The 27,824-nt window shown below is 43.3% G+C and overlaps 4 protein-coding genes and 1 non-coding gene across 5 annotated transcripts in view; 3 read left to right on the top strand and 2 right to left on the bottom strand.

The window, feature by feature from the left end:
• Positions 1–2,685, top strand: part of LOC118475692 (probable cytochrome c biosynthesis protein) — a 13,502-nt gene extending 10,817 nt beyond the window's left edge. The window contains exon 1 of the mRNA XM_035963936.1: positions 1–2,685. This exon is cut by the window's left edge and continues 10,817 nt beyond it. The gene's annotated coding sequence lies outside the window, so the exon portion shown is untranslated.
• The window catches only part of LOC118475690 (uncharacterized), a 7,392-nt gene extending 4,702 nt beyond the window's left edge, over positions 1–2,690 (top strand). The window contains exon 1 of the mRNA XM_035963935.1: positions 1–2,690. This exon is cut by the window's left edge and continues 4,702 nt beyond it. The gene's annotated coding sequence lies outside the window, so the exon portion shown is untranslated.
• A 3,014-nt stretch (positions 2,691–5,704) lies between these two features.
• On the top strand, positions 5,705–5,775 carry TRNAC-GCA (transfer RNA cysteine (anticodon GCA)). The gene has a single exon. It is a non-coding gene; the product is annotated as a tRNA-Cys (tRNA).
• A 12,936-nt stretch (positions 5,776–18,711) lies between these two features.
• On the bottom strand, positions 18,712–26,203 carry LOC118475693 (NADH-ubiquinone oxidoreductase chain 6). Its single transcript, XM_035963937.1, has one exon. It carries the CDS (start codon positions 26,173–26,175, stop codon positions 25,513–25,515), a length of 663 nt encoding a protein of 220 aa, XP_035819830.1. The 5' UTR covers positions 26,176–26,203; the 3' UTR covers positions 18,712–25,512.
• A 921-nt stretch (positions 26,204–27,124) lies between these two features.
• Positions 27,125–27,820, bottom strand: LOC118475694 (ATP synthase subunit a-like; the record flags this gene model as incomplete). Its single annotated transcript, XM_035963938.1, has 1 exon — positions 27,125–27,820. A coding segment is annotated over one exon (603 nt), but the record flags the coding sequence as incomplete, so codon positions are not given.
• Between the last annotated feature and the right edge of the window lie 4 nt (positions 27,821–27,824).

Consider the following 27,824-nt stretch of genomic DNA (forward strand, 5'->3'; position numbering starts at 1 on the left):
GGATTCAAACTTTTCACATCCCCTTCTCCTATATGAAGAGGTTTTGTTCCTACCCATTTGTTATTTTTGTCAAAAACGAACTCTCGCTTCTTACTTCCTATCCCCTCCCCATAGTGATACGTGCCATTTTCTTTTCCACCAATAGCTTAGTTCTTACTGAACTTTAGCTCATATTCAAACTTCTGCTTTCAATATGGATAAGAGACTTGCTGCCCTGCCCTAGGAAGAGCGGCTATAAAAAGCTTGCAAAAAACACTCTTGCTTGGTTGGAAGGTATGGTAAAGGTAAACTGTATCTATTTTTTTATATAAAAAAGGGAGTGCTAAAGGAGTCATTCAGAAGTGAGTGAAGGGGCAAAAAAGCTCATTTCTTTCATTCAGGAATGGACACTGGACCAGAATGAAATGTGGGAATATCGGGATTGGCAGATTTGTTATATTGAAATAAGCCTCAACTCAACACGACTAGTGAATTCAAATTATAGTCACTTGCGGATTTCTTAAAATTGTTGTAGTGTAGTGTAGTATTGTGGTTTTTCAGTAAAGACCCCGACCTATAAATATTCACAGCCCGGCTCATACGGGCGGACAATATTCACCCAGAGCCCCGTTGCGACCGCAATGCTGTTCTTGAAGGACCTTACCTTAGAGTAGAGCAAAAAAAGGGAATAGAAGTTAGGAAGACTACTGACGTAGGGCGGCGGGTGAGCTCAACCTCGAACCAAACAAGCAACGGATTGAGCAACTAGCGCTAGGCGCATCCTCTTGCTCCTTAACGACCGAGGGATGAAATCTTTCGACGACTAGGGAGGCCCGAGACCGATTCCTGTGGATCACTATAGAATCTTCTGGAAGCAAGCTAGGCTACCTTCTGGCTAGCTCTGCCATCTTAGAAAAATTCCTTCGCGCTTAGCTTAGTAAGCTAGCTTGGTAAGCTAAGCAAGCCTGGTTCTCCGGGCACTATGGTAGGACGTGGATCGATCATGACGAGAATGGACTTCTCCGTCATGTAATGGTTTAGAAGAGTCACGGTCCAGTTCCCCGCCGGGCTTTTTCCCTTCTCGACTAGACGAAGGAGATATTCATTCCATTCAGGCAGGTGAGGAAGGGCGGCGTCGGCTTGACCCTGTCTTCTCTGGGTCGGAGGCTAAGTTTATCATTCAGTGGTGAGGTGTTCATAGAAAGCAAGGCCTCGCCCAACGCAACGAGTGGCGGATTTGGTTTGGATGGGGTCTCGTCTCGCTTGGACGCTGGGGAGATCTGGATAGAGTCTTTCTCGCTCAGTAAAGAAGAGTACGCGCGCTACGGCTTACGCAGTGGATCTTCGGGCAACCGGCACATCCAATTCCGATCAACAACTTGGATGGAGGTATGGCTGAGTGGCTTAAGGCATTGGTTTGCTAAATCGACATACAAGAAGATTGTATCATGGGTTCGAATCCCATTTCCTCCGGTTGAACGGGCGGGCGAAATTACGTGAGAGAAAGAACCTCAGATTGATGGAGTCCGCCGTCGGACAGAATAGCACTACTTAGTGACTAGGAGCGGAGCGCCCCTTTCTTGTTCTTGGTGGCGTCTATAGCGAAGAAGACCTTCCCGAACGAGGGCCGTCCAGTCCCTGGGCGGCTCTCGGTTCTTGAGCAAGCTCCTCCACTGCGGGTAGGATGCTCATAGATGAAGAAAAGAGACTTTAGGCAAGTGGTTCTGGTAGCTCAGCTGGTTAGAGCAAAGGACTTAAAATCCTTTTTTGCTTGTTTCAGTGGGAAGAGCAAGGGGCATTGCCCTTGAAATCCTTCAGTGGTTCGAATCCACATCTGAGCGTCTTTTTTTTTCGGTATGCCGCTCCGCGAGCAAGGAGCGCCGCGAGGAGAGCGAGAGAACGAAGTGGGCTTTGGTGATGTCGGAATTTGCACCTATTTGTATCTATTTAGTGATCAGTCCGCTAGTTTCTTTGATTCCACTCGGTGTTCCTTTTCCATTTGCTTCCAATAGTTCGACCTATCCAGAAAAATTGTCGGCCTACGAATGTGGTTCCGATCCCTCCGGTGATGCCAGAAGTCGTTTCGATATACGATTTTATCCGGTTCCTATTTTATTTATTATCCCTGACCCGGAAGTCACCTTTTCTTTTCCTTGGGCAGTACCTCCTAACAAGATTGATCTGTTTGGATCTTGGTCCATGATGGCCTTTTTATTGATTTTGACGATTGGATCTCTCTATGAATGGAAAAGGGGTGCTTCGGATCGGGAGTAACCACTAGTGAAAGGGCTAAGGGGGGAAGGACATAGGAAAGAGGGATGCCTACAAAAAATCAATTGATTCGTCATGGTAGAGAAGAAAAACGGCGCACGGACCGTACTCGAGCTTCGGATCAATGTCCCCAGAAGCAAGGAGTATGCCTGCGTGTTTCGACGAGAACACCGAAAAAACCTAATTCAGCTCTACGTAAGATAGCAAAAGTACGGTTGAGCAATCGACATGATATATTTGCTCACATTCCAGGCGAAGGTCATAATTCGCAGGAACATTCTATAGTCTTAGTCAGAGGGGGTAGAGTGAAAGATTCGCCAGGTGTGAAATCCCATCGTATTCGAGGAGTAAAGGATTTGCTGGGAATTCCGGATCGTAGAAAGGGAAGATCTAAATATGGCGCAGAAAGACCAAAATCTAAATGAATGGAAGATGCCTCTGGAACTTATTGGTTATTTTGGGGGGGCGATATGGAAGCAGCTAGCTTCCTTTCCCTTATTACGTTACCAGCCCACCGCTATTCCAAAAACCTTAGCTTCATATGGCTCCTCTATGATCAGGTTCTCAAAAGAATTTCCTTTCCTTGGAAAAACCAAGGACAACCCCTATCTCAGTCTCCTTTCTCTTTTGGGAGCAGAGCTGAGCTTCAAAGTTTAGAGTAACTATGAGATGAGATTTAGTGGAATGGATATGAAGAAAAGAAAAATGCTCTTTTCCTTCTTTATCTTTTTTATCATCTCTTCTATTTTTGTCTTACTGGGGGGGACGCACTGGTCTTACGACTTGCTTACTCACTGAGCAAGGAAGCCTTAGTCAGGCTCTTACTTCGGAATGGCTGCTCCTCCGTGACTCTCATCATGGCCGTTGGATTCGCTCTACGGGCCTTCTTCCTCGCTACCGGAGGGGGGCTATCCATGGCAAATTACATGATGCACGGAGCAGCCGAATCCTCCAATTCGGCCTTATTTACTTATACTTCCGATTCCTATTTGGTAGAGGATTCGGCCAGTTCCGGGCGTAGTAGAAGTACCACCTCGTCGGTCAATCAACCGCTTCAGGGGGAACAAGCTACGCCTCCCGCTCTTCCTGTTATGCAGGAAGCAGCTAATCGGGCTCCGCCCTACGTCCCCTACCCCCATCAACTAAATGAAATAATAGGAGGGGATAGCGTAGAATCCATTCAGAGGCGGCTGTTGGGGACTAATTGGAATCCTTCAGCCCATGACATAAGAATGGCCCGGATTCAAGCCGAAGACCTATTTGAGGTCAAGGTTGACATAATCCGGAAGATGGCGGGCCTGCATCCAAGTGGCGATTGGATGGGACGGGGGGCGCGGGCCCTGGACAACCCCCGTACGGCCACTGGTGAAGAACACTTGGCTAGGTTGCATCAAATGCTTGACGACCTACAGAGCGGGAATTTTCCATCTGCAACCTTCTGTCGAAAGAGTCCGCTTACGGGCGGGTGAGGATCAACACTCTGCCACCTAGACATGGCTCAAAACGAAGGGGTAAGGCCAAGTGTTCTTAAAACAAAACTCTCAGTGCACTTCGGAGCACGGTCTTCCGTTAGGTCCTTTACGGACGACGAAAGCCAGCCCCTTGGCTATACTCTACTCTTCGCCTCCGGCTGTTCTTTCCTTTTGGCTCGGCGGAGCTGAGCTGGGTTCCATTACACTCTGTAGGAAATGCATAGACAGTCCACGCAGCAAACCGAGGCCCTGCGTGCGCCGTACGTACCGCCTACGAATAATAGGTAGCCCCACCCCAGGCAGAGTTTGTGAGCCGTGTAATAGGCGACCATTTCGCGCGGTTCGGGGGGCACTTGAATAAGCCGCCGGCACCCGGCTGCGTCTTTACCCCTATCCAATTTTTGGGCCAATTCCCCCTTCGTACTACCAAAAAATGAGATTCTTGCCGAATCCGAGTTTGCTGCTCCAACCATTACAAAACTAATACCTATTCTGTTTAGTACTTCAGGTGCTTCTCTAGCGTATAATGTAAATCTCGTAGCGGATCAATTCCAACGAGCCTTTCAAACTAGTACTTTTTGTAATCGACTCTATAGCTTCTTCAATAAACGCTGGTTCTTCGATCAAGTTTTGAATGACTTTCTAGTCAGATCGTTCCTGCGTTTCGGATATTCAGTCTCATTCGAAGCTTTAGACAAGGGTGCTATTGAGATATTGGGCCCTTATGGTATCTCGTACACATTCCGACGATTGGCCGAGCGAATAAGTCAACTTCAAAGTGGATCTGTTGTGCGAAGAGTGCGTTATGAACCGTGGCCGCCTACCTGCTTTGGTTGGTGGGGGCGGCTCCTCCGTTGTGGGTAAACGGGAAACCCGACTCTACGAACCCGAGGAAAGGCTGCACAGCTTCCGTAGGGTCGTTAAGACCGGAGCTTTTTGTAGTGCTAGCAGGAATGCAAGTGAATGAATCCAATCCCCTTTCAAATCGGCGAGGTAATACCTTATTGAAGTAGGGCACGCTACGGCAACACAGGACTGACGGGGTGGGGGCTTGCTGTCTACTTGGCGAGCCTTCACTGCCCCCTTCTGTAACTTCCCTTCTTTCGTCCGTCCACGAGGCAGTCAAAAGAAAGAGAGAAAGGGGCGGCTATAACGCAGGAGTCGTGGCGGTTGTATGCCACAAGGTCCCTATAGACAAGGGGACAAGTGAATCATCGCTTTTGGGCGCAGGCAGCCCTCTACCATCCATCCCATTGCATTCCTCTCATAGAGTACTGTACCGTCTCAGACCAGATACATCTATGGAAAGAAAGGATTTCATAGAAAATATTCATTTTTCTCTTTTTTTGGATCCCCATGCATTCCGTTATTCCCGTAACTATGGATTGGATTGGATTGGATTGATTGATTGTCCCTACCTAACTAAATGGTAGTGGTCTAGGGAGCGCAATTGCTAGAGCACGGGAGAATGAAGAGTAATGATTTAAGCAAGAGCAGCCGGACGGACTACTATAGTCAGTCTAGTGACTACTATAGTCTTTTCTTTCTTTGTAGTTAAGTAATAATGTTTGGTATAGCAGCCTTTCCGAGCGAGTCTCTGGGATCTCCTGTAAACCCCCATGATGTGGTAAAGGGAGGGAGGATATTAGGGGAAGCAGTGAGTGGAGATTCCCCTGCGGAGAGCCGGATGAGGGGAGACCCTCACGTCCGGTTCGGAGGGCGGGGATATCCCGACCCTACTATCATTATGCCTTTGCAATGTTACTTGGTTCAACTCCATTTGTGACCTTTTCTCGTATGTGGGACTCTCTATCTTCTTGGGTAGATTCTAGATCGTCTTTCATTTTGTTAGTGAGTAGTTTTATTATTAATAAGTCAAGTCAAGAATAATAAGAGAACTGTAGGAGCTTGCCAGGACGGCTTGGTAAGCAAGCTACCTGTTATGTAGGCGCCAACTCCCAGTTCTTTCTCTTCTTTCTTTTGGCGGCATGGCCAAGCGGTAAGGCAGGGGACTGCAAATCCTTTATCCCCAGTTCAAATCTGGGTGTCGCCTGACCCACAAAATACTTTTTATTTCTTATTGTACTGATTGAACTCTACAAATTCTTGCCCTGCATAAGCAAAGGAAAAGAACTAGGCCTGTCGATACTGGATTTTTCTGAATGCCTTAAAGTCTGATGTATAGTTTCAAAAAGCAAGTCGTTTTTTCAAGACAGTGTTTTTCATGCAAGGGTAGAGTCTCAATAGAAGTAAGGACTAGGTGTTTTAGCAGCACTGGTTTATGCATAATAGCTAGGTAAGAAAGCACAGTATTCGAGGGTCAGTAACTAGAACTAATAGAAGAGATGGGATAGTGATATTTCTTGAAATAGATATATATATGGGATAGTGATATTCCTTTCACCGAGCAAGAAAGAGATGGGATAGCTGATATGAACTGTCAAAGAAAAGAAGGCACTCATCTTTAGCGTGGATATCATAGGTATAAATGAAAGAAACAACTTCCTGATTCCTGTTTCTTTAGCGTGGATAGGATCTAATAAGCAAGCACCGGTCAAGTAGAAGCAGAAGCAAGGTAGGTCAAAGATAAGTCACGGATAGAAAAGAAAAGCACTGCTTTCCTGTAGAGGAAGACTCTCTTCGGGGAAGAGAGGATTGATTTCTCGGACAACAGCGAAGGGAAAGAAAGGGAGAAGCAGAGGAAGAACATCCGGATTGAGAGCAGGTAGGACTTTTGACCCTATACGTTGACCCTAGAGAATCATACTTTGATCAGATTCAGATCCGCCAATGAGGAGAGTGACTCGGATGCAGATACTTACAAGTGCCAGATGCGCTAGACGGCTTTCTAATAAGGTTGGCTTGGATGAAGCGAATGTTGTTGTGATACGGCTCTCTTCTCTTCTGCTGTACTAACGAGAAGACTAACGAGAAGGGCTTTCTTTCCTATGAACCGAGGAAATGGAATGCATGGTTGCCTCTGGCAGAGCGGTGGTATAAGACTATCATACCTCACAGAAATGTACCCCCTTTCAATGTATGGCGGAACCCTTAATCAGTGAAGTGATGGTCCCAGGGCCAGAATCTCCTGCTGCTGAATTCTTGGCTGAGAAACAGCAAATGATTGCGGCGCGGAAGGAAAATTGAGCTCAAGCCCGGGAAATTTGCAGATCAACACAGAAGTGAGAGATCTTTGCGGTGATATGGTCTACCTTAAGCTACAGCCATACAGGAAAATTCTGGGGTCAGGAACGAAGCTAGCTAGAAAGTTCTATCTTTCTTATTCTTCAGAAAATTGGTCCAGCAGCCTTGCGCCTCACACTGCACAGATTCACCCAGTCTTCCATGTGAGCCAATTTCAGAAGCATCTTGGGCCTAAAGCTGTTCCCACTTCCTATGGTCACCTCAGATGATCAAAACGGAACCATTTGCAGTGTTGAGCACTCGTTCTGTTTCTGACGGTATGGTGGTGAAATCTCAATGGAGGATCAAATTAATCTGGCGGCAGAAGACTCAACTTGGGAAGATTGCAGTTTCATTCAAAGCTCTTTTCCACAGTTCGACTATGCTATGCAACGCTGAAGGCTTGGTTCCCAGAACGATATCCTTGAGTTGAGGATGAGGACAAGGATTGCTTCAAGAGGGGAGGCCTGGCCTGTCATGAGAAGAATCGAGGACCGTCGATGAAGAGCATCCAACGGCCATGATTCCATTTACTTTACCACCAGTTTACGTTTTCAGTTTACGCTTCCTCTCTTGCTTTACATTTCGTTTACAGAATTGCAGCTGCTGTAATCGGGCTATGGCTATAAAAGCCGAGACTTAGAGAGAGAGGGATAGCTAGCTAGAGAGAGAGGGTAGTGATTCTCAAGATCGAGATTAGTGGGCAGTGCCGGTATCAGGAATGCTGGTAAAGAGTTTGTCTTGTCATTCTTGTAAGGTGCGCCAGCTTAGTCTACGGTGACCTTTCCCGGTTGATAGGTTGCACTGCCGTGAGTAGATAGGGTGAAATGCTCGGCTCGCATTATCATTATATAGATAGATTTCTAGCATGAAAGCCGTATAGCGTTAGCGCATCCTCTGAGATTTCTTGCTTGTCTGAGTTCACATCCTTGTTGCGGGGAAGGCCAGCCCTAAAACTGGTATTGGAATGACCCGAACTTCACTTAACTTAAGTAGAGCCCGCATCTCGTCACGAAAGATATCTGATGAATATCACACGGCCGAATCTTCATTTGAGAATACCCAGACCTGAAGTCCATGGAATAGCTGATACGCACCCTGATATTGGTCAAACAAATCATCGATCCTGGGCAATGGCTACTTATTCTTGATTGTCACTTCATTGAGAGAGCGATAGTCCACACATAGCCTCATAGATCCATCCGCGCTTTTGAACAAAGAGCGAAGGCTTTGACAAGTAAAGGCTCGGGAGCTAACAAAAACCAAGGATCAAAACCAAGTTTAGCGCAAACAGCAACGGGAAAGCGGCCCTTTTGGTCCGGTTGCCCGGCGTGTAAAGGACTTTCTACGAGGATAGGAAAGAGTGGGGAGTGAAAGGTTAGTTTCGCTTTCCTGTTGAGTGCCAATTCCATGCATTCAACCTGATCCATTTTATCCCTTTCTCCCAGGTGCAAGTCTATTATTGAGGAACTGCGAGCTAGAGCTTACTCAACCCAACTCAAAATGTGTCGGTTACTTCTTGTGTTTACAGCTCAAATCTCTATGGTCGTCTTGACATCCAATTGCTGCAGCTCAAAATACCCATTGCCGGCGTGTCCCAAGACTACTACCTACAAAAGCAAGCCCTAGTCTTTACAACTGCTACTGTAGCTATCTATACCAATTCCCTAGTACCACTGTCAATGCCATGCCCTAACTTCTATTCATATCCAGTAAGAACTCCAAAAGCAAGTCAACTCCTATTAGAGTAAGTAGTAAGTAGAGTTTAGGGAGGTTGAGGAGTGGAAGCTTGCTGTGGCCTAAAGGCTAGTATCATAAAGGTGTGTAAGTTCAACTCTTGTAGAGCCTCCATCGGATGCCGAGTATATTGCGTATTTGCTCGTCCCTTCCGATAGAAAGGATCCGTTTTCCGTTCTTGGGATGGATATCGATGACGAGGACCCGTTACCGTATCTACAGCAGGGTAGGGATGGCTACGTTATAGGATTAAACAGTCTTCCCATAAGCCTACTACTACCGATACCGATACCTCAACGAATAGAGATCTTGTCTTTCGCTCTCCTCCAACCAAAAGTGCCACATTACAACCGCATTTACTTCACTTTACTTCTCTGCATGGGGGGTAGACCCTTAAGCGGATATTGAGAAAAGGAGTTATTCGGTAAGTTGCTTTCAAAGGAAAAACAGTGGTTTTTTTTGTTGGGCTGTGGTTAGAGTTGTTTGAGGAAACCGAGCAACCTCGCGCTTACCCGAGTAAATTCATGGCCTAAACGAACGATATCCACTACTGGAAACCAAAGAGCTGATTAATGAGACTTTTTCCATTCAAGGCCTGCCTATGAACCTATACCGCTACAGGAAACTTCCTGATTTACTAGACTTCTACAAGCTACCTCAACCAGTCTTGTCCGCTAGAAAAGTGCCGGAATTCGGAGAGCACTTCAAGGCATCGAGCATAAACAAGATACGATGGAACCTCACCTGCCAACTACTTTTTACTTATTACTTTGTCGAAATGCAGGCACTCGGGGGAATACGTGAGAAAGCTATACTAATCTTTAAAAGATACGAATAATTACTCCACTTCCCTTCGAGGATGGTTCCAATACTGCAATGGGCAACCCGTACTAGACCTCTCTTTCACTTGTACCTGTACTTGTGTTGCAACCTAAGCGAGGAATAAAGACTTGTTCTAGTTGCCCTGGTTGGCCCTGCGCCATAAGCCCAAAAGTGCCGGAAGACAGACCCCTCAAGGATGGAACAACTACCTTGACTTGCCTTGACTTTCCAACCCGTTACTGCACTTTCCAATCCTACCCAGCCGAAAGCATATTCCGGGTTTTCCTCATTGTTCAATCCAATAACCCTTCCAATACAGGAAGTACGATCTATCTATAACGATTCTTGGAGGGTTCGAGGTGTGCTGCCTTTCATGATTAATGATTTCATAAATCAATTGAACTTAACAGGTAAATACCGTTTTGGTCCCGTTGTTTATTATCAAATAAATATTAAGGAGATTCCGCCTTTAATCTATGATGTGATTCGTATGGAAGCATCGAAGGGCTATTTATGGTTGGATGAAAGGAATCTGGATACTCATAGTCTTATAGGAGTGTATAAGTGTAGAGTTCCTATGGACCTACTTGTATTGAAGGGGTTATCTAATGTTATTTTAACAACAGTTATTAAAGCTCAGCCTAACATTTCTAAATTCAAAGATCTGAAAGCCATGCATTACGCATTCTTGAATCGACAAGAAAATGTCGTTAAAGTCGTTAGTATTGATTTGAGTGATTGTATGAATTATATACCTACTTCGCGTATATTAACATCCCAGAAATTTACAAACCAATATGGAGTATATTTCAATCTGGTTGAACGGATTATAGATCTCCCTATCTATGACTTTCATAATCACTGCTTTTTCCCCTCCACGGGGTTAACACCTATAGGTGAAATAACACACGTTATATTGCATAATTTCTATCAGAATACTGTAGATTCCTTGCTCGAGTCTCGGTATCCGGGGATCACCTATAGTCGATACGGTCATGAACTATTTATTCTTTGTAAACAAACTGACGAATTCACAATCGACGATTGTGACATAGATAACATATTAGAAGTACTAGATCTATATAGTGTAGATATTAAGTGGTCGTCCGATGGGTTATTACTGGCCGACAACAATGACAAAGCTCTTATCCTTCATGAGGATGGCTGCCTTGAGGTGTGGAATTCAGAAGACATTTGATCATGGTATCCCTATTGTAAGAATACCCGCGAAGGTAAAGCTAGATAGGTCTACTCGGCAGATAGGAAAGCCTACCTCGCAGAAGATATCTACCATGATGCTACTCGGCTCTTAGAGGACTGATCGATCTTTTTTCAACTCGCTACTCATCTCCAGCTAGTAGATTAGCTCTTCTCTTCCTGAACTTACACCCGGAAATATAGGGTTATAACGAAAGGTTAATAAAAACTCAATCTTTAGTGATATGTATTGATCATGACAAATATCATTTCAACTTGAAATAATCAAACGCTAAATCTACGCTATACGCTTTATACATCACTAAATAGAAATGGAAATAATGAAATAAGCTCTTGAATGTTTTCCCTGTCTCAAGGGGGGAGAAACATCTGTATTCACAGCGAAAGAAGCCCACTTTCCCACACTTCTTTCCCACACGGCTACCAAGTAGTTGGTAGTGGTGGCCTCGGTATTTGTATATACCTACTAAACCGGGATATAAAATATGTTTTATGCTGAGAAAGCTGCAGGGAATCAGTTGAGTAAAACAACATTTAATAATGGATGCAGTAGTCATCCTCGCCTTTATCAAGCGAATCCGCCTGAGTACCATTAGTATTATCACAACTCCATACAGGATCACTAGCTAAGTCAAGATTCTTCTTGTATTCCAACCATCTACTAACCCCTTCATCTGAAGAGATATCATCAGTATACCTCATGTATACCTTGATGATTTTATCACGACAAGATTCCCATCTAACTAAAGATATTTTTTTAGTTTTACTCATCCATAAACATGAAAAGCACTTAAGAAGAAGATCTTTCGGAATCACTATAGATTTGATTCTATCCTTAGTAATATCAACACTTCCAAAATCGGGAATCAATGGATTCTGTAAATCAATCATCATACGATATAACATAGAGCGCTCTTCCACGGAGAAGAAGTGTTTATCTTTAGGATGTTCGTTTTGTATTGCAGGTAGAAGTATATGATCAAATAAAAATTTGTTTATTATGATGAGTGGGTGCCCCATACGAAAGATTGATTCCCTATAAAGGGTCGGCAAAATCCAAGCATATTCAGGCATAGTTATAAAATTATCATGTACTGCGTATATAGGAATTGAGGAAGCATTCTCGAGTTTATTGATAAACTCAACAAGCTGGATAGCAGTAAATGCATCCTTTTGATGGATGAAGTTGGCAAAGGTTGAGGTTGAGCTCTTTCTAATATCGTTATCGTTTAACGGTACAAGCATTTTAGCCGATGTTGTTTTAACCTCCTTTTCGTTATTTTTGGTTGTTTCATACTGTATTTTCATTTTTACGCGTTTACGCCGCTTATATGTTTGCAGCGTTACCCAGTACGGCGTACTATATACCACCGGTTTATCCTGTCCTGCTCCAAACCAGCTAACATAATTGATAAGATCCATAAGATCTTTCATTTTTCCAAAATTCTCTTTCCAATATGTAGAAATATGTTTTGAAATTAGGTTTATTCCCTCGGAATCCGACTTACCCTTTAATAGATCTTCAACATCCTTTTTTAAGGTATAATCGGTTTTCCCATACATCATGGGCATAAACATTTTCTTTACCACATTGCGATCAAATATACTAACAATCTTAGCTAATACACTTTCTTGATCTTTTTCATTACGTGTAAGTAGTTTAATTACTAGTTCTATCTTTTCTTCAGCGATGAGATAGTTTATTAAACAATCCCGCATGAATTCATATATATCCCTGATATATCTGCCATCCGTATTTGGGGTTTTTAAAAGATTTGTATGTATCCCATAATCAATATCCAACAAAAAGTAACTCATCATCTGATAAGCACTTGCTGAGGCATCTTGGGATACTGGTGTGTATCGCAGCACAGACAAGTCTCCTGTATCCGCGTACGTCTTCAAACTTATACATGATGATATATACTGAAATGGGTGCCTGCAGCACAGTGTATCCATAAAGATATCTTTTTCAAAGAATGTAGGTTTACTTACCATATCTGGTATTATTTTAGAGATAAACTCCATAGCGTCTTGGTATACACCAAATTTAGATTTATGGTATGCCGCTGATATAAGGAAATTATGGAGGATTCTATCCTCATCATCACTATTTATAGTATGTGCTGCTGAGTCATCACTTTCATCAAATATGATGAGTGATCTCACTAAATCACGTTCGTGGAAATGGAAGGGTCCATGGCGGTAATTTCGCCCCCTGAAGTCCAGAAAGATTGGAAAATAGATTTTATAATCTAGATAAGCCTCAGCTATTTTCATAGTATATAGTTCGAAGGTTGACGCGTGTATATTTTTTAACAATACAGATTTCAACTCACTATATCGATAAATCGTTGAAAGCTCCTCGTGTTTAAACAAAAGGCTAGATAGTAGCCTGAGCGCCTCCTTTCGTTTAAATAAAGCTAGATTCTTCGGCCTGAGAAGCCCCACGGACACTAATACACTCCAATGTTTTTGTATAAAATCATAGACTAATTTATTAATTCGATAGGGCTGCCGCTGAAGCTTCTTCACAGCACTCAACACTGGTTGAGATCTCTCGCGATCGATATGTATGTCAAATACACCATAATCTTTTTCACTTAAGAGAGTCGGACTATCTCCACTCTCCCTTTGTAGGGTTGTGAGGTAACCACCTCTATAACTCGATAGAGGGGTCAGATTCGTTATATATGGATCCGAGACTTCCGCGGTTGCGGTGGGCCGTAATTCCCAATCGGCTGGAGGGTATACCATAGGTAAGGTTGAACAGAAGGGTAGATCTTTAATGTCAAATAGACAATCTACATAGCCCGGGTATATTACATTTTTTGGCTTCTTATTCTTCTTATCAAAGAGAAAAACAGGTTTTTTGACTTCTATCAATTTCCTGCTAGCCAGCCAGCCAAACAGGGCTTCCCCTATACCGGGCTCCTTATGTTTACTGATTCGAACTCTTTTTCGATTCGTTTGTTTTGATATGCTCTTTTTCTTTCTATCCAGCTCGGAATGTACATCACCATTAAAGGTATCCACACCTTTATCTTGCAATAAGATGTTTTCATCTTCATTTATCTGCTTATCACCCCGCTTAGCTTTTTTGCGCTTTCTACCCTCAGCGATTATACGATTATACTCAATCTTAGCTGCGGAATCTAGTTCACTCACCAATGTAGCAACTTGAACACTAGCCTTCTCCAAAGCAAACACATTAAACTGCTTGCTTAAGACAAATACAACTATACATTCCAGTGTATAGGTGCCCATAGCTCTAACGATATCTAGATCGTCTGGTTTCTCTAACTTATCAAGAAGGTAATCCTTTGCTGTTTGCTCATCTATATTGATGAACTTATTCTTCAACTGACCTAATGATTCATAGACATTGGCCTCATAAAAATACATAGTCATACGTTCTATTTTAGTTTGAATGCCTTTTAATTCCTCAGCCGTCTGATTGGTCTTATTATTAGAATGATCTAGTAGTGTATTAAACACTTTATCTTTATTTAAGGGTTCCCTGTACCCCGAATTCATCATAACCTCATTTTCATATGTTTCAATGAATTCATCCCAGAATTGGTAGAGTTTTCCCATATCCTCAGCTGTGCGCTGACCCCCTGGAGGGATCCAGTGTTCAGCGTTGTACTTATTATTTTGCAAACCCCAACGTTTGACTGTGTCAACATTGATATCTTCTGAAGTACCGACTTCTACACCCCGCCTTAGTCTCTCCCATTCAGCCTGCATAGACTCTCCTAGCTGCTCTCTTTTTTCATCCTCTAAATCAGGGTCTCTATCCGTTGATACCCTAACTGACTCCCTGATCGGGTTATAATTACAGTTAAAGAAATCGCTCTTAATTTTATCTTTCTGCAATTCTAATTCACGCATTTCTTTCTCATATCTAACCTCATACTCGTATTCTCTATATTCCAATTCAGGAATCTGACTCTTTTTCAAGAGTCTTTTCACTTCGGCCAATTTTTTTGCTGTCAGTGGAGGATAGTTCATATTTTTCTTTTTTGTGTGTCTTCTTGCAGGTTGGATTTATTTAGTTTGAGACATGTAAGGACTTCTCCGGAGAGGTATTCTCTGCAGTTCTGTCCATCTCTGTCGGCACCATTGTTATCTGTCTCTTAATAGTAGAGGATCGCCGACGCCCTGTCTTTGAAGTAGATACCTGGTTGGTATCTTTATGTAGATTGGAAATGTGCTTGTATACTTTTCTATTGCCCAGTGACTCTGAGAAAAGTGGGAAACCATGTCAAATCCGCATGCTTGGCCTTCGGATTCGTAGTCATAGGTGCCTTGCTTATATTTATTTTCAGACAGGCGGCATAGGATCAAAGGTTTCGAACCAAGAAGTTTCCCATTCCTTTGGCGACGCAGGGAAGTCTCATTTGGAATTTCATATAGCCAGTGGAAAGAGGCGGTTTCTGAGAAGCATCCAAAGGCACTGCGAAGAATATCCATGGCGCTAAGGACTCGATCGGAGGTGCCTTCCTCAGGAAGAATGGTTGGGAAGAGACATCATGAATCCTCATTCTTTCGAATGAACTTATATGAATTATGCATTTTTCTCGTTTCCGTCCATTTATGTTCATCCACATTTTAGAAATAGAAATTCATCCCGAAATAACCAACTACCGCTTTCCTCGAACTCTGGCTTCTGCATTAAGTTAAGTGAAGGTAGTCTAGGGTAAGGCCCGAAGAAGTCATTTAAGAAATCGAATAAGAAGCTCGAAAGAAGTGAAGGCGTATCAGATACGGATCAGTCTCTTTCCCCGTAGGCATGAGTACGGCACCCTTGACTGGTTCTAACCATTCATTCTTCCCTGGTTCGACGCTTTCTCTAGTGGAGTGGATATGTGTTCGTCTACTTGACCTTTGTTGGTTCATACATACCTTTTCATTCCTGCTAGTAAGGCATCCCAGCTTTGCCTGTCCCCACGACTGCCCGCATCAACTTGAAACCGGAGAGCACTGGCACTGAGATACCTTACTTACTGAATTTCCTGCTGGCCTTCCCTTACCTGCCCTTCCATTTAGGTTGACGAATGGGATTTCCTTTTCTAGAAACACTGGGAGACTGGGTCTTCTCAGACAGAGATGGTTCTGCTCAGCGAGAGAACGAGCATACGAATCAATTCCATGCCCTGAACTTTGAACCAGAGATCCAGCTGGCACTTCTCTTTTGATTCATAACCCTTGCTTTGGAATATCCGGTTGACTTGGGCAGTTTCTTCTATATCTCGAATGCTTCAATCGCCAGGCCAGGTTCGATCAAAGAAGTTGATAGCGCGAAAGCTGTTTTAGTTAGTCACGTGCATCCTCGCCTCTTGCTGAGTCAGGCTATCAAGCCGTTGCGCTGCGTCTATCCGTTTTCTTGTTGGGTCAGGTTGAGTTCTAAGCCCGTGTAAAGTGAGCTTGGTCTGGAGCAAGCTTGACTCGTACAATAACTCGTCTCGTCTCGTATAGTATAGACGTTGAAGAAGCAGTCAATGGTGCCTGCTCTAGAAAATGCATATATCAATCAAGGAAGTGTTCCAGAATTCGTCGTATCCTGAGGTGAATCTTGCTTGTTTTGCTAATGACGTAAATGGAAATGAAATGAAATCTTGCTTCGTAATGAATTCCGCGAATCAAGAGCTGGAAGAGTGCTTTCAACTCACTCCAAGGGGCAAGGGATGGCACTATCACGACTGAATCGCCTATTCGACTAGTGCCAAGCGACCGATATCCTGATTGCCAATCGAACCCATAGGGACAAGAAACAGATCAAACAAACCATTCACATCACATGACCCTGACACTGTGCCTATCTCGTCTCGTAAGAAAAGAATTGGGTGGAGAAGCTGGCCTGGTCAATCCAAGAAAAAAGGATCCGTCCGATTCAGTGGTTTCGCCCATAAGGGAAGCATACTTTGATCAGAAAGGCGGGTCCTCTACGCTTTGAAAATAGCAGGTAGTAGGCCCATGGGAAAACAGACTTGCTCAAATCCATATTCTTGTTTCCCGAGGCAAAACCCACTAGTGAGTCAAGTGAAAGTCCTCCAATCTGTGAGGAGAGGAAAATCCTTATTGCATAGTTGAGCAACTATCTACTATTGATGACTGAGGCATTACAACGACGAAGATTGCAGATTTGGAAAGAGTATCATTGTCTGACAACTCTTCCTTTATACAGGAAGCAACAGTAGGAAATATGAGGAGTTTATGTTCACATCCACCAACCTACCAGCTTACTAGGACGGACTATGAAGAACTGCAGCGGATGACAATGGCGCTTCTATTCGAATCGAACACAAAGACGACCCAAATACAAATACTATTTCATTTCATTTAGTAGAGTAGAGTAGAGTAGAGGAGGGGAGCCCCACCTTTGATATCCAGTCGTGTGCCTGCCTGCTCTTAGATATGATTATTTCGATTAGACCGCTCTGCTTTGATCGGGATCTTACTCCACTAATGGTTCTGTTTTCGTACCAACTGCCCGGCCTAGCGCTTTAAAAAGGGCTGTCTGCATTACTGGAAAAAAAAGTAGTAAAATAAAAGTAGGGGCCACGTAGACTATTCTGAGGTGGTATGCTAAATCCATGATCCACTGATGTAGCTAGTGTGACTAAAGCTGCAGCTATTGGCTTAACAGGTTCTAAACTCTCCCACCCGATAAAGGAATTGAAAGACTACCCCGGGCCCGGGCCACGTAGACTATTCCCTTCCGCGGACATTCTTTTATAGTCTAGAAGGAAAGTAGCAAAGCCGAACGCAAATACACATGCAAATTGCGTCGACTACCTCATCACTGTCCAAAATGGGGGATACCGCTATTCATACATGGATGGACGAGGGACTCCGCTGACAACATCAGTAGATGACTTTTCTCTTTTCTCGCGGAATGCTATTAACGTTGGAAAAAACACAGCTCTCAAACTCACCCGGAGGGTGATAGGTAGAAGCATTAGTACCTAACGGAGCGGTATCTAACCAAAAAGGGAAGGGAGGTGATGTTCTTTTTATAAACAGGATGGAGCATGGCTTCCTTTCTTCTTAGATACATTTCATTCATTCCATTTCTCTATAGTTTACACTATAACATCTTTTAAATCCTGACAGATCTCGAAAAGGGTGGGGGCACTAGAACCAAATCTACATACACATCGAAACTTCCTATCTCAGCCAAGCTAGCACCTTCATCCCACCAATGCATTGTACGACTCTCCACCCTCCGCCTTGCCTTTTCCTCCCTCATGAAATCCAAATTTCCCGCAATGAAATTCGATTTCGTTCATGTGCAAAACGGCCCTGAGATCCGGGACTGGTAAAACATGGGTGCCCCATTTTCTTTTCCGTGCTCCGCCTTAGTGCCCTTATGAAGGCGGCGGGGAGTCCTTAGCCTTTGAACCAAACTCTAGGGAACGCTCAATTGCCTGACGTCTCAACTGCAATGGTGAACTCAGTGACATACACTGAAATGGATTGCATCTATTGTTCCAAACAAGGCTGATATTAGCAGGGCAAGCCCTTCCATGCAATTTCTTGCTTCGCTCTACAGACGAAAGTGCCGGATAGTCAATGGTAACCAGAAGATCTATGGTTTTCGAGAGAAGGTAATTGGAAAAACGATTCATTCCTTTGCTTTCTTTCAGATATATATTCAATAAGTCTGACCTTACCTGAAAACGAGATTCATGAAGAAGCCCAAAAAGTGCCGGGCTTAGTGCAGCCCAGTTCCTAGCCAGTGTTCAGTTATTTTTTCAGAGCTGTCCTCCTTCCCTTTAAGCTGCTCTCTATTTGAAGCCAAAGTCACTATTTCTATCTTTCCTGTTATTTCGTACCTAGTAGTATATATGGAGAATACCAAAAAGCTATCAATTACGCATAGGAGTTGTATAAAAAAGGGCCCTGACTTGTTGAAGTGCTTATTTTTTAGAGAGATTGACTTTTCTTTCAAAAGGATACATCAACCTGTAGTGAACCGGGCCACCGAGCTTGCTTTTACCGCTCTTACAGCTCTCTCTCTTCTTTTTTTTTGGTAGTTTGGCCAGGAAAGAGAAAGAGGAATGTACCCATTTCTATTTATCCATTCTAATAGAAAGTACCCAAAATGTTTTTTAATGTATGGAGCAGGCGTATGAGTTGATATCTTCAAGAGTCAAATCCTTTTCTTGCCCACCCAAAAGAAAAAAATCGTTACGAGCATCTCCAAAATGGAATTGAAAAGCTCCAATTTCCATAATGGTAGCGGGGAAATACCCAGGGAAGAATCATTCTTTTAATCATCCAGATCTATCAATTTGCGAATTCAATAAAAAACGGACTGATCCTCGGAATACACCATTATCTTTCGAAGTGCGTAGTCAATACTATGTTATATTATATTCAAAGAAACAAGTAAAAGAGTAAAGGCTTCGCCCTTCAATACCACACTTCCAATCTAAATTCCTACGAGATTGACGTTCGAAGAAAAAGACATGGTTTGATAGAAACTTTAAGTGGGTATCAAATAAGCTGGAATGAATGGTATCAATTTCTTCTTTTCTATACTGAATCTGCTTCGGTATCTCTTTCTTCCTTCCCTTCTGTAAACCAAGCAGTGACTAGCCTCTGGCACTCACTTTCCAAAGCACCAATTGACTTGCTTTCAGAACAACCCTGATCAGTTATACCGGAAATACCACCCGTACTACGTACGCCATTCCCAACGCGGAGCGCCTTTATTTTCGTATTGAACTCCGCTAGGAAGAAAAAGTTAGACCGTAGCCTAGTCACTCTTCTTTCCAATATACTTATAAATAATCGTGGCCGGCGCAAACCTAGCACCGCGTTGACATCTTCGCTTCAAAAGCTTTCATTTTATTTCTTTCAAAGGAACATGAACTAGGTTATTTACGGGAAGTCGTCCAGTCTAGGAGCACTCCCTTAGATTTGTAGAACGTGAACATGAGTGGTAGACTGAACACCCACACAATCTCTATTTGACAGAGCAACACCTTGAACGAAATCAAAATACTAAACAGAGTGGGTTACCGGCTCTACGACCCCATTCCGGGGCACTACTGTAGAGCTCTTTGGGCCTTCCATCTTTCTTTCGTCGTTTCGCACATAGATACAACTGTACTCTCTATTAGAAACTATATAATATAATAAAAATGGAAGTACTTTCGAGTAGTCTTACATTCACATCTTTAACTACTCGTTTTTTCCCGTTGCTAGCTAGCGTCTCACCTTCTTTTCCGAAAACGTAGGAACTAAAGAGGCCGGCCTTCGGCAAAGGGAAAGCGTGAAAGGATTTAAAAAAGGGGCTTTTCCCAACGGGGGATCTAAATATGAGGGATACTTGATCCTCAACTCTATTCATACAATCCTAAAGCTATTTATAGCTTGCTGATACTCCGGATACCTGCTCCTTAAGCTGGTTCTCTTCTCTTTGGGAGTTCTCAGCCGCTTCAGCTATTATCCTGGAACGATCTAATTTCAACTGAGAGACTTGCGTTCTTACTTCCTCAAGTGATCCAGGGTAGCTCCCGTTCCTACCATCGTTTAAAGTATCTATCCACTGGATCCAAGCTTGAACCAAGTTATATCGAAAGGCAACCCGATCACAATCTTGGATTGAGCTTAGAACGAAATTGGCGAGGGTGCGTGCTGGTTATGACCAAACCTCTGGCAGTTCTGTGTTTTCTAGTTGTGGAGAAGAGCCAGTCCCCAATTCTGGCAATAGAGAGGGCCTGGTCAACGTCCAACGTTAAGTTGAATTTCAAGTGGGCGCCTAAAAGTGTTATTTTGTGGAAATTATACTTTATTTATGCAAAAATTATTAAAAAAATACCGCTGGGATATGATATGTAAAAACTTTATTAGGAATCCTTTATTTATGGAAAAACGAGGTGGTTTTTTCACGGAGTTTCTAGGGGCGTAAGCAAGGGAAAGATCGGGCTCCAAAGACACGCAAGAGCGAATAATAGCGAAAGGTGAAAAATAGCATCTCATGTGGTGACTCCCATTGCAGAAGTGTAGAAGGCAAGCGAAACATTAAGTAGGCAGCGGGCGGCACAGCACCCAGTTCCTGCAGCTGCACCCCCTTGTAAGTGAAATCGTTTGTTGTTATATGCTCTTTAAGAAATAAGATGAGTTTTAGACTTTTTAGAATGTATTCACCTTTCTTTAACAAAACTGTAGCAGAATTGATGTCGCTAATGCTGACTGATCTATAACGCTCGCTCTGATGCTTCTCTTCTATTCTATCGACACCGCTGGTAACTTACCACTTTGCTATAGCAGATCTGCTAGGGTTCGTGTCATCTAGACTTTACTCAACATCTCTGCTACCGAGCCTCCTTCTTCAAAAGGTGCCGATAGCTACTTATATACTTCCTTGAGATGGCTAGAACCTTCGAAACTGTCTTATCGCAACCCATAAGCTAGGACCAATCATCATTTTATTTGCATTTCAGAGCTGTTCCAGATTGCTATCTGTTCTTAGCTGCTCAGCTCTATTATTCAAAAGAGCTAATGCCAAACCTGATACGCACCAGTTCCACTACCTTATCCTGGGCACCGGCTAATCACTTCTCTATACTGCAAAAATAAAGGATGGTTATTGAATGACAGGAAGAGATCTATTAAAACTTTGTTGTGCTTCACTTCTCAGCTACCAAATAAGGATAAATGAGAGGCCGAAGTCAATGACAAAGATGAATTACGAAACAACTTATCCAATATTTGGATAGTCTTTATTTCTCAACTCATCTCTCTCTAGTCAGCTGCTTGCGATTCGATTCGAACCTTTCTGCTCCTCTTTGCTTTATTGCTGCTCCATCTCGGATCTGATCTGAGCTGCTATTCGCATCTATTCTCGAGGTTCTAACCATTTCTTGTGCATCATTCTTTCTGGATTTCTGCCAATCTCTTTCCTTGTGGATCTCATTCCTGGGTTCGGTAGGTTGATGGCTAAGGGAAGGTCTAGTCTAGTACGGATAGGAATTTAAGACTGGAGGATGCAAGAGAAGCAGATCTTCCTCGGCAAAAGGAAGAGAAGCAGAAGCCAATACAGCGGTGGAAAAGGATGGAATGTTGGACTATGGCCTTGCTTTATGGCAGTTACAAAACACATGAAGTTGAGAAGGGGTCCCGTATCAACCAACAAGCTATCCGTTGACCTATCTTGCCTAGCAAGAAAACGGCTTGCGCCTCACTCAAGCAAGTGCGAACGGGGCATTTTGAAAGTGAAATAACAGATTTTATATTGAATTAGGGCGTTTTATATGCCATCGATCTTCAGGTAACTCATTCACTGGATGAGAGAAAGTTCACGCTCCCTATCCCTAGTAGAAATTGATTACAAAACTGCCGCAGGCAAGATAAATATAAGTACAGGAGAGGAAATAGGAATGAATTAAAGAAAGTAGGACAGGTAAGCACTAGAGTAGAGGATGCATCCATAGAAAGCGGCAAGTTAGAATATTGATATTTATTTCCACACCATAAACAAAGTAACATAATGTGTGAAATAAACTTACAGGGGCGATCTTCCTATGCGATAGATTAGTTGGGCATATACGAAAATATGCAAACCAGGTTTCTTTCCTTTGTCTAGATTTTTTGTGTTCGAGCAATTTGGATTTCCAGCTGGGACTTCAACCGCAGTCTTGCCATTCTTTTTAATCACTGGTTCAATATTTAGATATCCCCGGATGTTCAACTTCAAGGCTAGGGTGGAGATGCTCCATTAGTGAAAGACCGATCTTCCCATACCAATCATCTTCCTCGCCCACTCAATGAATCCATCCTCGATTGAACTAGGGCTTCGCTTCGCTATTGCCTCTCCTGCCTTGTGTAGTGCCCTCTGGGGACTGCTCTAGTTCCCCAGATCTTAGCCAAATCAGTCAAGTTCAATGCTAAGGATTGAGGGTGACCAGTGGTCTTATGTGCATTCGGAAGAACCAACCTATACTAACATATAAGACCGAAGGGACAGACTCCTTTCCGAATGGTCTATGGGGCAGAAGCTATAATCCTCACTTTTTCCTAGCGTCTAGACACCACCTATTAGTAGTAAATCAAGAAAGCATTTAACCATCGTCTGCGTGCATCAATTATTGCTGCTTTCCGAAGATAGACTGAATGCTGAATGAAGAGAAGACTTATCTCCCGCCGTTGCTCGAGCCCGAGCTGCCGCTGTAGTGCAATGGGTCTTTCAAGGATCGAATTGGGCGTGATCTGGCCTTCATCCTCGAGGATATCCTGGACCTTCACATGAACACATTCAACGGGTCGATACCAGCTGCTTTTGGTAACCAGTCTCGGCTCTAGCACCTTGATGCAAGCCAGAATAACCTCACGGGATAAATATTCCCGGGAATAACTGCGTTGGTGAACCAGTTGACACTTGATCTCTCATCAAACAGTTTGGTGGGGCCAATACCTAGGGAGATTGGTCAACTGGAAAATAAGGAATTGCTAATTTAGAGACAGAATGGTCTTAGTGGAAGCATTCCAGAAGAGATTGGTAACCTGAAGCTGCTAAAAGTTCTTCAACTCCCCGGATGCAAGTTCACAGGCACCATCCCTTGGTCAATTGGTGGTCTCAAAAGAAGGAACTTTATATATCAGAGAACTACTTCAATGCTGAACTGCCAACATCTGTCGGTGAGCTGGGCAATCTAACTCGGCTGTTTGCAAAGGTGCTGGGCTCAGTGGGAGCATACCAAAAGAGCTTAGTAACTGCAAGAAGCTTACGCTCAAAAATCTGTCCGTCCCTTCAATGCCTTCACAGGCTCTATCCCTGAAGAACTTGCAGATTTAGAAGCTATTGCCACAATTTTCGTTGAAGGGAACAAACTTACGGGTCATATTCCAGATTGGATACGGAACAGGGCGAGTGTTCGATCCATATCTCTTGCAGAAAACATGTTCCGTGGGCCTCTGCCAGCGCTGCCATTGCAGCATCTTGTTAGTTTCTCTGCAGAAACCAACCAGCTCTCAGGTTCTATTCTATCCCAGCCGAGATATGTCAAGCCAACTCTCTGCAGTCACTCATATTGCACAATAACAATCTGACTGGGAGTATTCTAGAGACATTCATTTAAAGGATGCAAGAACCTCACAGAGCTGAACTTGCTAGGTAACCGTCTTAATGGTGAGATACCAGATTACTTGGCTGAGCTACCGCATAGATAGTAAAACTGGAATTGTCCCAAAACAATTTCACGGGAATGCAGCCTGACAAGTTGTGGGAGTCATCAACCATTTTGGAGATCTTATTCTAACCTTGTTCTATTGCTCTTTCTCAATGGTATTTCGGAGTGCTAGACCTCATTCTCTTTGATACGCTTATTCAATTGTTTCTTACGAAACCTTACGTTACTTTAATTCGATCCACGCGTAGCGCCTTTACTTTATTCTCTTTGAGAACTTTGAAAAGCCAAAGCACCCCGCAACTTCGAATTCGAAAAGAATGCTAAAACACCTGTTCAGTAAGAACAGCTAGCTTGAACCAACCCATTCGGACTGTACCACTTTATAATCCACCACTCTACGCTGATTGACAAAAATCATCTTTTCGGGAAGCGGAGAACTCATCTCAACACAAAGTCTGGCAAAGGATAACCTCTCCTGAGTAGCTGTCAACGATCAGTGAATCAAGGCGATCCGCAGTGAGAAAGCTCACAGTAGAATGCTACTGTAGGCCGGTAATGAGCCCGGTTCGCAGAAAGTAGAAGCTGGAAATGGCTTCCCCTCACACTTTCATATAAATCTTAGCTCTAGCACAACGACCTATGAAACTACTACTTTGCTTTGATTTGAGTACAGAGCCCTTCCTATTTTAGAACTGCAAGTCCTTCGCGCTTCGGAAAAACCTTTGGACTCACCCACCTGCTCACTTACTTTTATGCACCGGAACAAAAGCATTATGCTAAGTGCTAAGTCAGCCTCTTTGAAGTAAGTTCTGAAGCAGAAGCTGGCTAGTGGAGTCAGTTGACCCAGTGCTTTCCTGAGTGTTTATCTTCAATATTGTATCAAGTTGCTTTTTCTTTCCTTTGGCTTGCTTCTCTTAACCTTCTTCACGCCTCCACTCTGCAACGCAATGTTTTAGATCCATCTATAATGAAACGATAAAGTTTGACGGCTTCAAAAAAGTTTCGATTGAAAGAAGCCCACATACCCGCTCTTCTTTCCCGCACCTACCTTTCCAAGTAAAGTACCTAGAGAAGAAGGAAGGCGGTGACACCTTTCCAAGTAAAGTACCTAGAGAAGGCAGGTGGGCCTCGCCTTCTTTCTGTAAAAGAAAAAAAAAAAAGCTACTCTACTACAGACAACGCTGCTCAAAAGAACTCAATTTCTCCACCTCTCATTTTAGTCAAAATCAAAAGAAAGGAGAAGGATCCGGAGCAGGGTCACTCCCATCATCCCCCCCGGAATCAGAATCAGAATAACTTTTGCGCTTCCTTGACTCGGGCGGGCCTTCGGAGGTTCCTACTTTCCTTCCCGCCCCCGGACAATTTTCTTCCCCCGTGCTCCCCGCTGAGTCGCCTCCTCCTGATTGAGGGGCATCAGGCTCGAGCATCGGGATCGGGGGTGTCGGGCTCACCGCGCGCCGCGTGCCCATATTTCCTTAGCAGATTATCGAATCGATCTCTACCCAAAACTCGCTGTGTGACTCGTCCCGTACAAACTGAACCCAGGTTTCTTGTAGAAGCGGTAGCTCCGCCCCCTCTGGCAGGACGTTATCTACAAGTTCCCTTGGCGTAGTCCCGGCTTCTACTAAAGATTGCTCCTCCCCGGCCCGCCTATAAATCCTTTCTATTCTCTCTGCCAAATCAGATTAAATGGATTCCGGATCAGCGGGGGGGACAGGTGCGTCATCCCCTTTGTGGGAGAAGAACCTTCTGTTCTGAATATGAATAGTAGTCCTCCTAGAATCCAAGGCATTTCGTCGGAATACATCCTGTCTTTTCACCTTTGTAGTCCTATGCATAGTAAGTACTATAGCCCCAATCATAGCTACTAATAAAATCAGACTAGAAACCAAAAACCAGACGGAATAGTAGGTATAAAGTAAATTGCCCAATGTTTCCAAATTAGTCCAACTTCGTACCTTTCCGGCATAAACCGTATATTTCAGAGAGGTCGTATTTCTGTGGGTTGGTAGTAATGGAATGGTTTCATTATCTAAAATGAAGAACATTTCCCACCAAAAGATCAGTCCAATAATACCACTCACTGGTAAATAGCGCAATACTTCTTCGTGAATCTCCGCTATTTGAATATTGAACATCATAACCACGAATAGGAATGAAACGGCAATAGCTCCTATATGAACTACTGGGAAGATCATAGCGGAGAAGTCGAGACCTAACAAAATAAGTAAACCAGAAGTGTCGCAAAAGACTAGGATGGGAAACAAAACGGAATGTACCGGATTTTTAGCACGTACAACCATCAAACCAGAGACCAAAGCAGGGCTCGACAAAACGGAAAGAATCATTGGAATTTCCCATCTTTGAAAGATCTGCTCCCAAAAGAGAAAGGGAGACTTAAAGATCAATATGTGGGTTGGTTTTTCCAAACAAAAGATAAATATTGGATAAAAATAGAAGTTCAACAATAAAACTTTCCTTCAGTAGGCTCGCTCCCGGTGGAGCCGCCAGCCCGCTCAGAAGTGGATTCGAACCCCCGACACCGTGGTTCGTAGCCACTTCTGAGAAGGAAGTATTGGCTATGCACCCCTTCCCTTGACTAACTAAGTCTGCATATAAGGAGTGCAGAAATTCTATACTGTTCGTATCGCCGTGCAAATTATACGCAATTTGTTTCATTGTAAACCCTTGGCCCTTCCAATTCACGCCCGGAGGAGAATCAAGCCATCGACTGAACACATCAGTAGGAAAAGACTTACTATCATACCACCCACCTATATAGGCTTTATGAGGAAAAGTCCCATATCTACTCTCTCAGTCCCCTTATCCGGATGTCCTTGAAAAGCAATCATAAGAGGGAAGTGCGCCGCTACAGATTGAGGTCTGAACACTGCTTTCGGCAAGAAAACCCTTCTTTGACTTATGCACTTAGGCAAACAAAGCCTTCAGGGCAGGTTCAATATAATGGTTGTTGCTTGCCTCTCCGCTTATGTCAGCATAGAGGATTTCACTCCAGTCGTAGAAGGAAGCCTTTCTATGAAACAATAAAGACTAACTCGAAGGAGCCAGTTTTGAATAAGGACCTTGTCTTTCAAGCTGGAAGACCAGAACGAGGTAAAGGTGAATCCCTTGACCGAGTGAAGGAGAGCGAGGAAGTAATCAAGTTCGAGCAAAGCTTAACACAAGCAAGTTGAACTTACTTTTAAGTAGACACACTTATTGATTGGAACATGAGAATTCCACGAATTGGTAATTGATAGAATTACTACTTACTGACTCTTTGATGACCGGCTTTGGTCGAGCAACCGCTACATTTCTGGAACGGCAACTGCCTACATAACTACTCTTCCACTTTTCAAGGAAGTTAGTAGTATCAGACCATATGTAGTTCTATGATTGGCTCCTCGTTTTTATGCAATTATGAAATGACTCATTTTGATGGAGATTTGTAGCATCATTCAAGTAAATACAAATTGAGATCGTAGAAACATGAGCTTGTGATATAGCTACACCTAATTCCAGACCGGTTAATGCTAGAACTATAAATAAGGGACCAAGATCTCCTAAGAAATAGAAAATATTATTCAGAAATAGCATAGTCCAAGCAAACCCACTTAAAATCTTTACTGAACTATGACCGGCCATCATATTAGCAAATAAACGTATTCCTGAGCTTAATGCACGAAAACAATGAGAGATTAGCTCAAGGAGTACTAAAAAAGGTGCTAATGGCAGTGGGACTCCCGCTGGTAATAAGAAGCTAAAAAAATGAAGCCCATGTCTTTGAAATCCAACGATCGTAATGCCTATAAAAATGGAAAATGAAAGAGCCAAAGTAATGAGAAAATGACTTGTCACTGTGAAGCTAAAGGGTATCATACCCTGGGGATTACGAAATAACGAAAAAGTAAAAGTGACCGAGATGCAAGGGAAAAACTTGTGTTTCACATTTCCGGAAAGACCACCTATTTGTTCGTTTACCAGGTTCGGCACGAAA

The sequence above is a fragment of the Zea mays genome, unplaced genomic scaffold (assembly GCF_902167145.1).
Source record: "Zea mays cultivar B73 unplaced genomic scaffold, Zm-B73-REFERENCE-NAM-5.0 scaffold_579, whole genome shotgun sequence".
Classification (NCBI taxonomy): Eukaryota; Viridiplantae; Streptophyta; class Magnoliopsida; order Poales; family Poaceae; genus Zea; species Zea mays.

Excerpts from the sequence above, each read along its gene's own strand:
- LOC118475693 (XM_035963937.1), bottom strand. The coding sequence starts at position 26,175 with ATGATTCTTTCCGTTTTGTCGAGCCCTGCTTTGGTCTCTGGTTTGATG.